We start from the raw sequence: 11,322 nt of genomic DNA, 5'->3' as shown, positions 1-11,322 counted from the left end.
TTCCAGCTCTCATACCACCTGTTTTCTCTGGAATGCCGTCTCTGTTTTAAATCTTTCATTCAGTGCACACTGGAAGAAAAGCACTAAGGAGTGGCGAACCTCATTTGTTGCACTTCCTGTTTCACACCATGGGAAAACATCCACCCAAACAGATGCTAGTCCAAAGACAGTATTTTTAATAGCCTGGTTGGTTTGCGTTCCTCCCCCTTTTTCGACATACTAACACACCGTCCAAAACTTAAGACTGAGCCACGCTTTCATTGCCCAATGTAACTGTTAAAGGGAAAATCGCCACAGATTTGCATTCATCTCTTTCTTGTCCCCAGCATGGCATACTGGGGGCCACAGACTGGAAATGCACCAAATATGAGGAAAAAGCATATCATTAGACTCACACACAGAAAGAAAACATAATTTTGCCCCCAAATTCGTTATATCACAAGTACTATTTTTAAATTTAAAATGTTAAGCCATACATTGAATTAGAGGACTGACATTTGATCTTTAATTCATAGTCACATTCACAAGAAATATGATCAGGTTGAGGAGTGGTTAAAAATCAAATTACGGCTGGAGAGCCTACCAGTAAGTTCTGTTACAAAAAAGAAATCTCCATATAAAGAATGCTGTATTGTCTCATAACCACAGCCATTTAAAATATCTATTAGTTGGGAAAAAACTTACAGCAAAGAATGGCAAAAATGATGTATATGTTCATTTCCACAAGTCATGACAATGCAATTATTTTTAAACACATACCGTAGGAAGGGGCCAACAATTACCTTTCTCCTTTAAAGACTGCAAAGTACACAGAAAAGCTTGACAGAACACACAAGCAAATCCAAAACAATGGGCTTGGATTCAGATGATCTTGTTTCAGGTCAGACTCCCTTACTGGGTAGCTGGGTGGCTTTAGCAATTAACCTCTCTGGGCACCACTGGCCTGAATTGACACGCAAGACTCTTTCCATTTCCAACTGTTCTATCTTCTAAATCTTCCTTCAGATGCAGAGAGGCAACCTACAGCCTCCACCTACGGAGCCTTCGGCACATTTCTGCATTATATAAAATCTGCTTATAAGTGGCTGGGTATAGCCTACAGCACTCATTCTACTGTAAGTTACATTTATAGGACTTCTTTTGAGGGGCAGAAAGGTCGAGGCTGGGGTGGATACTGGTAAAAGTCAAATTATGGTTTGAAAGCCTACCAAGAAGTTCTAACATCTTCATGAGTAAATTAGTTTTAAATTGTTCTTAAATATGAAGGGAAAGGAGAAATCAGAGAGTGACATTTAATATTGTGGGAAGGGAAGGGAAAACTAACTTTTCCGTGAGAAAATATTCCCTGAAATACAGTGGAGTTTAAAGTGGAGTTAGAAGTTGTTTTTTTTTTTTAATGAGAGTTTATCAACTGAACTATTTATATCAGAGCCACATGGATTGCGCTTCTCTAATTTCTCACTACATATTCATCTTACTTGTTCTGCCACTCGAGATTATTCAGGCTTTTGATCTTGTGTTTCTGTTCTGAAAATCAAAATATGTTACCTCTGCTTTCAGGTTCGGGAGGTCAAGTTTCAAACATGGAAGTTATTATCAATAATTATACCAAACCCCAAGTAAGAAGCCATTCTGGGACAAGAATTTTGGCCTTTGAGCCTTGAGTCTATTTTTATTTTGAAGTATTCCGTGTTTATTTTTGCCTCATATTCCATAAAAAAGCAGCAGTAAACATGTGATGATCAGCCTTAGCATTTTCACAATTACGGTACTGTTTTTAAGCCAGCTGAACTTTTCTTCCCTGGGGCATGAGAGGAATCTTGTGTAGAACCCTCAAATGCCTTAAATACTAATAATAGATAAGACCCTTCCCAGAGAGTCTTACATTCTGGATATCACTTACTCACTTGGGAAAACAAAAACGAGCAACATTAATCATTGTTTCAGAAAGCATAAGATAATATTCTAGGCGGCATTAAAAAGTATATGGACTGCATAAAAAGTAAGTATCAGGGTTTTTTCTTTTCTTTTGACACTAGAAAGATGGTTGCTGAATTCATTTGAGGGTTCCACAGCAAACAACCACCACCCCAAAAACAATAAAATAGAAAGGATTTCAAGAAAAATATCAATGAGTAGAATTTTCAGAGGCAAGAATTATGCAGCTTGCAAAAAAAAAAGAGAGAGAGAGATTCAATGCTTAATTTCATGCTTTAAAGATTTGTGAGGAGTTTTCTGAGTACAGTGATCAGGTCTATATACTTCAAAAATAAAGTTAAAGGCACCGGTATTTAGGTTAGATATGTTAAATCTCCTCTTTCGGAGATCCCTAAAAGGAAGAGATTTTTATATTTCAAAGATCTTACATGGCCTCGGAACAGAGCAGAGATACCCTCAAAATGCTTTCCGCTGCAGAAACAGAACACTGACTTCAGATGCAGGAGGCCGGTGATTTCCAGGAATCCACTTAACCTCTAAACGTAATGTAATAAGTAAAATGGAAAAAATATCTGTCTTCCTTACAGGATGCTGTAGCAATTTAATACAACAAGCATGAATTGTTAATGTGTAAAACAATAAGACTAAAATTGTCTTGACACAACCTGTGCTCTCAGTGCGTTTATAATCCAGCAGCAGAGGCAATGTGAACAACTCTAATATCAGCTACAGTGACCAAAATCCTGTAATGGGGGAATAAATCAATACTGCTACGCTTTCTCAGAGGAGAAAGTGATTGATTTCAACGTGAAGGGTGGGGAAGGTTTCACAGAAAAGGCAGCATTTGAGCTGAACTTGGAGGATAAGAAAGAGCTCAAGAAGCAATGAGATACAGTGGACAGGGCTTCAGGTGGTCCTGGAGTCAACAGCCCGAGTTTCGCTCCACTTCTGCCTGCATCACTTACCTGTTTCGACTCCTCAGGGCTGTCGCAACAGAAGCACATGCCTCTCTCTCATGGTGCCTTAGGAAGACAGAAGCCAGGTGTGGGGCTCGGTGGCCAATTATAATGGGCTCGCTTTATCTAATGTCTGATAACTTAGAAATCAAAAGTGATTCTCATCAGGTATACATTTTTCAGACTTGAAACCCAAAACACTGTTGAAATTTAATACTAAACTTAGTATAATTTTTATACAATTTTTATTCCTTTTCATTTTTTTCTAACATGAGGCAGTGATAATATTCTCTGTATGAGTCCATTACAAAGGCAGACATCTAGTTTTCTTTCTCCTTTTTAAGAGTAGAGAATCTCAAACAGAACATTAACATGGAGAAATTCTCAATATGATGTAACCCTTGATTATCTAAACCAATGGGTTTAAAATTTTAAAGGCTCCACGGGAGTGGCAGGGAAAACAAGTCTGTGGCCTCGTCTCCCAGAAATTCTGATTTAGCAGATTTTAGGGAAAGGGAGAAATCTGTACTTTAAGAAGCATTCAAGTGATTCTGGAGCAGGTGCTTCATCGACCCCACTGGCAAACACTCATCTATACCTTGGATGGAATATAGAAAAAAGGATGAAAAGAACAGACCCTGACCCAGAACTTGAGGATGCGATCCACTGAATAGAAAGACAGCACTAATCAGGGACAGAGGTAAATCAGCAGTCACCTGAGGCTCTTGACCTATGATGAGGCAATGAACCCCTTCTGGGGATAAATCATCAAATGTTGCTATTAGTGAGTATACGAACTGTGAAACATGCATGCAGTCCTCGATGGAGGACTGGATTTTATGAAATCCAGTGTGCTCCTTCTGTAGAATAATGGAGTGATACAAAATGTATCATGTATGAAATGACTGAAAAATAAAGAAAGGTTCATAGAAATTTCACAGAGTAAAATAAAAGCAAGCTTGAGAAAAACCGATCTTCGACAGCCCACCTCTTTGATTTTTCATTTCCATGGAAACTGGCTGTGGGTGTTTGCCTAAAATTTCATCCATGGGTCATTTTTGGCTTCCTAATTTGTTTGGGGCACTTTTAACAATGATTCATTCTATTTTTTCGCAGGATTTTTCCTCTATAAGTAGATAGTATAAAATCTATTCAAGTTAATCATTCTGTGGGAATGGGGTGGCGAAGATCAGATTAGCTAGTCCAGAAGATATTCTGAAACAATCATGAAATAGCCACTCACTGAAATATAACTGTCAGCATCATAATATGATGACTATGGAGCAATGTAGAAAGATGCTTATAATAAAAGTTAAAGTTCAGAGTCACATATTTAGGATTATAACTATGTAAGATCATATACTATGGAGACAGCTGGGATTACCTGTGCTGTAGTGAGCAAGGCTCACTCACTAACAGGGCAGCATCTGAGCACCACTGACTGCTGGGAGGAGGGGAGCCGACTACGAGGTGTGAATTGTGCCACAAGACACCCAGCAGACATGGCTTCTCTCTGCCAACTCTCAGGAGACTAATATGCCACATGCCATAAACCATTAATCTATTCTTTGATAATTCAGCTTAATATTTACAACCACAGTTAACCCTCGAACAACGGGGTTAGGCGAGCTGACCCTCCCTGCAGTCAAAACTCTGTGTATAACGTAGAGTTGTCCCACTCTGTATATGTGGTTCCTCTTTATCTGCACTTGGCATCCCTGGATCAAACTGAGTAGTGCAGATCATGCAGCATTTACTACGAAAAGAAATCTGCACGTAAGTGGACCTGCGCAGCTCAAACCCATGTTGTTGAAGGGTCAACTGTACTGAAACAATGGTTGTTCTCTATTTTATTTTATATCTTTCACTAAGTTTTATTATTTTTTCATAACTTATATCAAGCCACCAATACCTGAAATTAAAAATAGATTCTCTCCTTAACATTCTTTGATGTCCCTCATAGAGGCTCAGACTTTCCCAGAGACTTCTCAACTGAATATTACTATTTCGCTTGGGCTAATCACTTAAACTCTGTGCCTGTTTCCTCATCTGTAAATCAGGCAAGCTCTGAGCTTTGCCTATTTCACAAGGTGGCTGAAGGGGGAAGCAGTATGCATAGCAGGGTGAAATTCTGGCTCTGAAACTCAGTAGCTCTGTGCCCTTGGGCAAGTTATAGAGGTTCTTGGAGCCTCAATGTGAAGTGGGCAGTCTCTACCTTATATGCATACATGACATCTAAAACAGCACCCAGTGTACAACAGATGCTCAAGAAATGGTAGCTATTATTATAGCAGTGCTTTGTAAACCACAAAATATAACTGTAAATGCAATGTGTTCATAATGATAATAGAAATAAAAAGGGAGAAAAATATAGGAACAGACTGGCAGTAGAACAGCACCGGAGTCTAAAACATACAAGATATGCTTGGAGAGGAGTAATATGACATGTGGAAATCACAGGGTCTGATTTTTATTCTCAAAACTATGAAAAGCCATTGAAGGCATTTTGAGAAAAACACGACAAGGCAACATCTATGCTTTAGGAAAATGACTGTTTGGAAATACAGAGGATGATATGGAGGAAGAAAAGCCAGAGGCAGGGCAGCAACTTGGCTAGGAGACAAGAGGCATGAAATTGAGCCAGAGCAATGGAATGAGGCAGACAGCAGGAGCTGGGAGGAAAGAAGGAGGGCTCGGAGGCTGTCATGAGAATCCCAGAGAAGTAAGGGGGAAAACCAGCACCGCACAGGTGTCAAGAACGGAGAGGACAGAGAAACATTTAGATGATCTTCCTGAGTAAAGACAGGAGAACAGAGGTTCAGTATGATTTCAAGGGCCTGCGTAGGGGGCTAGGAGAATGTTAATTCTATTGTCCAAGAACAAGGGAAGATAACGAATTCAGTTTTGGACAAGAGGGATCAAAGGCATTTAAACAGATGTCCAATAGACAGATCCCAGAAGAGAGACCTGAGCTTCTTACGTAGATTTGGGAACCATCACCATAGAGATGAGAAGTAAAATTAAGAGGACTCAAGAATCAAATGGAGTTTAGGACCCCCAAAATAAATGATAGGAAAGAGCCTGAATAAATGTAAACACATTTACACAGGACTGAGAAGAGGACTGAGGTTGGCTAAATGAAGTCTCCAGCAGCAGTGGACTTGGAAAGAGATAATATGGTATGAAAATGAGAACAGTAATATCTACAAACATCTTACTAACTTACTAAATTAACCACTTTTACATTAACCCATAGAAATAAAAGCTAATAAAATCACTGGGTTCCTTAAGCCATGGAAATTAGAACCAGTCAACACTCCATGCTTCTAAATTTCTGCTATGAAATTCAACAAAATCTTCATGTCAATAAATATCCAAAGGAGACTAATTCAAAAATTTCAATGTTTATTTATACATCCCATATCCCAAAACGTTTGAAAAAAAAGTTTCAACAAGAAGTTAGCAAATTCTCAGAGATATGCCTGTTTCTAGCACTTGGGGGAGATGGAGCCTTGGAGTTCTTGGAGTTTGGAATCCTAATGGCAGAACTTCAAATGTTTCAATCACTTGCCAAGGAAGTGCCATACCTGATCTGTGTCTAAAACAGAGGAAGCAGAGTGTTAGGGGAGGGGTGAAGAGGGAGGGAGGGAGGCAGCATGAGACACATTTAATTTAGACCTTTAGGAAGCACTTAGGCAGATAAAAACAATCAGAACTAGTAGGACACGTTTCTCTACTTAAAGCTACTCACCTTTAAACTCCTGTCCAACAGTCTTTCATTTGGCCTCAGGCTTTGTAATAAAACTACAATAAAATTTCTAGAGACTTCCCACTTCATTTCCTACATCTTTCTGGGTCATTTTAGCCTTTATTGAATAATATTGAAGTTAGTGCCCTAGTTATAGTATGAAATGTCCAGGGAAACTGTACTGCAAAATTTGACCGCCTATCAAATACCAAAATGGGATAGTATTGCAAAGGAACTATGTTAGTTTCCCATATAAGGAATACGGCTTGCTTTCCCATGAAATCATATCTATAGATCTGCTCCTTTCTAAACATCTTAGAACTTGACTCACAGCAAACAGTTCTCATTTTCCCTCCAAACTTACACGTTGAGTATTCTAATGTTTTACATTTAAACCAAAAGTCAAAAGCCTTGCAATATTCTTTAAGACAAATGATATGTGCATATGCCTGTATTTAGAAATTTTTACCACAGAACATTTTTCCTTGTTTCTCGAAACAGCTTCAAATAATGGTAATTAAAAATGATATTTTCAATTTTGATTATAAATTTTGATTATAAGATCTTCAGTTAAAATGAGTGAGCCATTGAAATGATGAGAGGTAACACAGAAAATCTCCCATATTCAGACATCTGAAGTCTTTTGAAATTTATCAGACCTGGAATCTCAGTACCTCACCCAAAGTCACTACACAAACTACTTCCTAGCTTAAAAGTAATAAACATGTTCCTTATTTTCTGAAATTTGGAAATAATTGATTTCATTTGAAAATTTTGATGACTATTTAAAAAACTTTTACTTCATTTACATGATTTTAAAAAACATTTATTTATTATTGTATCACTTTATTTTAAATTGGTAGGGGGAGGCAATTAGGTTTTATTTTATTTTTAGAAGAGGTACTGGGGATTGAATCCAGGACCTCAAGGATGCTAAGTATGTGCACTCTGCCACTTGCCTATATCCTCCCCCAATTTATATAATTTTAAAATTAATCTATTATATTTTTTGTGGTCTCCACTACTGTAAATAATAAATTTACATATCCAGCTCCTCTAGCCATATACCATACCTTCTTCATTACTTCCTTTATTCGGTGAAAATGATGCCTGAAAGATAAGAATTGAGTCTCTGTTATAATGAATGTTTAGATGGGTAAACTATACCCAGAATGGTTTTTTCCATGAAATTACAGAACAAAGTTTAGACCCAATGGCTCTCCAATCTGAAAAAAGTGAATACTCTTCTTTGCCTTTTATTATTCTTGCCCATTTTTCAGATAAACAAACCACAGGCTTGGAGTCAAGTTAAAAAAAAAAAGCATTCTTGAAAATATTTTCTCTCATTAACCCATGGGAACTACTGTGAATGTGAAGACAGAGGTTTTCTTTCAGTTGCTTCTTTGGCTAAGATCCTGAGAACAAATACCCAACACACATTCATAGCTAAGTGCACGTGTGTGCACACACACACACACACAATTATATAATTTATTTAGCTGTCTTCTAGGGTGTTTAATTTTTCTGTTTGTTTTGATGACTGGGCCAAGATTCTTAGGATAGATATAATCTATGGTAGACAAGTTTGAAAAAAAGGATTTTCTGATACAAGATTTTTTTCCTAAGTAAGAACAATAAATTTTTAAACTTTTATTTTTTTTAACATTTTATTGGGAGATCCATTTTCCATAGAAAAGAATGTACACAGCCCAAGAATAACAGACTAAACATTTATGTAACCACCTCCCAAGTCAAGAAATGGAACATGCCAGGCACATCCCCAATCATAAACTCTTCTCCCCGAGTAGTAACTGCCACCTGGTTTTAAAGCATACTTTTCAGATTTCAAAATTAATAATCAACTCTTAATTCTCTGAATCTGCTCTGCCTCAGTAGCAAAAATCTGCCTTTGATATTTGAGGTCTGGCGCAAATGTACAAGTGGAGACCCATATACCATATACAAAGTATTAAAAAGTTATAAATCAAGCTAACAAAGTGATGGATAGAATATATAAAGTGGTCCATTCTACTATCTGGATAAATACACCTTTGTATTGACTGCAAAGCTCTCATTTAGCATTCTAGACACCTCAGAGACTGCCAGAACATGGCAAAGTAAGAAGAGGCACATGGCTCTCATCCTGCCCCACTTCTCCTGCTACCCCAGGCTCCATCTGTGTTGAGGGCCTCCCCTGCACAAGGGCAGAAATTTCTAGCTCACACATCTATGCATGCCTTATGTCCAAACAGCCACCACAGGCCCCTGCAGAAGTCATGGTGAGCACAGGGTCCACCTAATCATGAGCATGGACTTGGGGAGAATCCTGCACAGGCCCTGGAAACAGGCTTGCAGCTATTTGGGTAAGGAATTTCAGGGACTGGAGTAGCTAAAAGGTTGTCTAGGACTGGGGGCTCAACACACAGCTTTGGTTCCTTGGTCTTGCCCTGTGGGGAAGGAATGACTGGATGAGGGTCAAAAAGAAGGACCCAAAGCAGCACCCTCCTTGCTTAGGTCTAAGGTCAGTACTGAATAAGAATAACTTGGCAGGAAAATTTAAATTCTAGCAATACTAAAATATCCTCCATAATAGTTAATGTGTCAACCTGGAGGATGGTTTTGGCTAAGACTAATACTTACATTGGCAAACTACTGGTAAAGCAGATTGCCCTCCATAATATGGGTGGGCCACATTCAATCAGTTGAAGGCCTGACTAGAACAAAAAGACCAGTCTCCCTAAGCAAGAAGGAATTCTCCAGCAGACTGCCTTTGGACTGCCTTTGCATCATTGGCTTTTTTTGGGTCTCTAGCCTGCTGACCTATTCTGCAGATTTTGGAAGCACTAAGCTAACAATCTCTTCATATATATCTTCTATTAATTGTTTCTCTGAAGAATGCTGGCTAAAACATTGCCCTGAATCATAAATAGATTAAGGCTATTATTTCTTCTATTCTTTAAGAAAAAGGCTAATCAAATATGCTTTGTTTTATTTTCTACCATACAAAAGGATGTTGTAACTGTGTAAATAAAGAAGATTTCTGTACAAATTGTATGTGGAACATCTTTGACATTTTCCAAGTACTTCAAAAACAAACAAACAAACAAACAAAAACAAACAAAAAACCAAGAAAATCCTATTCAGCTTCCTAGCACAGAGAAAATGCTTAACCATGGTTGGTTCTGAGGACAGTAGGACTTAAATAAACCTGGGTGTGAAAGTAACACTACAACATAAAAATTATACTCATTGAGATTAGGCTTTTGGGACTTGATGGCTTTATTTTTCTAAACAGACTATAAAACAGAATCACTTGCATATTCGTTGAAACTGTTATGCTCTTTATTGTGCAGGACACCTATTACAAAGTCTGTTGGAAAGTCAGCTGTTTGGACTTATTGCTTAAAATTAGCAGCTGCTTCTGCTGGAGCGGTCAAACATTTCAGGGGGAGAAAATTTCGCATGATATAGAAAATAGAATAATTGAGCAACTTCTCATGAACCTAAAAAGTATTACAGAAAAGAAATGGACAAACTACTCAAGCTAAAACATTCATCACTACAACTATTTTAAAAATTATTCCTAGGATGTTTTTATTTCTTTACTCTTCAAATATTTTTCTTGGTTAGTAAGAGTATATTCACAATGTACAAAGCCTTACACAGAAGAAAACAAACATCACAGGTAAGTCTAAGACTCAGAGATATTAACTATTAAAGTTTAGGGGTAAATTTTTTCTTTTTACATTTTATCATATTAACATATGCCAAAAGAGAGACCAACATTGAAATTTGAAAATGATGGGTTCATGATACATAACAGCTATTTAACTCTTTGCCTACTGTCATCGACTTCCTGATTCTTAAAGACAGAACAAAGAAATGCATGAAGCAGCATCTGAAAGTGACCTCATCCCAAACCCCACTCTCAGGAGTCACCATCTTGACATTTCACTTACTTCTCCTAATTTCTCCAAGGGGCAGAATGTGGGCACCCCCTACATCTAAGATAAATTCTCCAGGAAACTGTGAGTATTACTTAATACTCGTTCTAAAAATGTTGTCTCCCCTTTCCCACTCCAAAAATACTTGCCATGAATATTCATATCTTTAATTTCTTTCAAACAAATCCAGTGTTCTCATTACCAATGTATTCCTCTTTTATCAACCAAGAAGGCTTACCCATTTACAAACTGTATTTTAAATGAATAAGAACTATTAATACAAATGCCCTGTTCTCCAGATACCCCATCAGGTCCTTACAAGCACTTTCACCTGCAGGCTGTATTTGTTCAAATTAACTAACAAACACGATACACTGAACCAGTATAAAATCTTGCTTTACTACTTGATATGAGGATTGATGTTCTTTCACTTGATTATAAGGATTAAAAATTAAAGAGAAAAAAGTTCCTGATTTTTCATTCAGGTGCAGCAGGGTTTTAACTGAATTAAATTATCTTGTGTATTTTCTGTGCATTATGTTTCCATGGTTCATAATGATTCTCTATATCATTTTTTCTTCTTCCAGTTTTACTGAGATATAACTGACATACAGCACTGTATAAGTTGAAGCTGTACAGCATAATGATTTGACTTACCTGCATCATGAAATGATGACCACAATATGTTTAGTGAACATCCATCATCCCATATAGACACAAAATCAAAGAAATACAA

General features: G+C 37.5%; 1 protein-coding gene across 3 annotated transcripts in view; it reads right to left on the bottom strand.

Annotated features, from left to right (window-relative positions):
• Positions 1 to 6,282: 6,282 nt before the first annotated feature.
• Positions 6,283 to 11,322, bottom strand: part of PPA2 (inorganic pyrophosphatase 2) — a 152,197-nt gene continuing 147,157 nt past the window's right edge. For all 3 annotated transcript variants that reach the window (XM_072939387.1, XM_072939376.1, XM_072939379.1), the window contains 2 exons: positions 7,716 to 7,752; positions 6,283 to 6,492 (listed from right to left, as the gene is read on the bottom strand). In XM_072939387.1, the coding sequence (XP_072795488.1) occupies positions 6,458 to 6,492; positions 7,716 to 7,752 (72 nt within the window). In that variant the 3' untranslated portion in view covers positions 6,283 to 6,457. The remainder of the gene's footprint in view (positions 6,493 to 7,715; positions 7,753 to 11,322) is intronic.

The sequence above is a fragment of the Vicugna pacos genome, chromosome 2 (genome assembly GCF_048564905.1).
Source record: "Vicugna pacos chromosome 2, VicPac4, whole genome shotgun sequence".
NCBI lineage: Eukaryota > Metazoa > Chordata > Mammalia > Artiodactyla > Camelidae > Vicugna > Vicugna pacos.
This window is presented reverse-complemented; position numbering and strand designations above follow the sequence as displayed.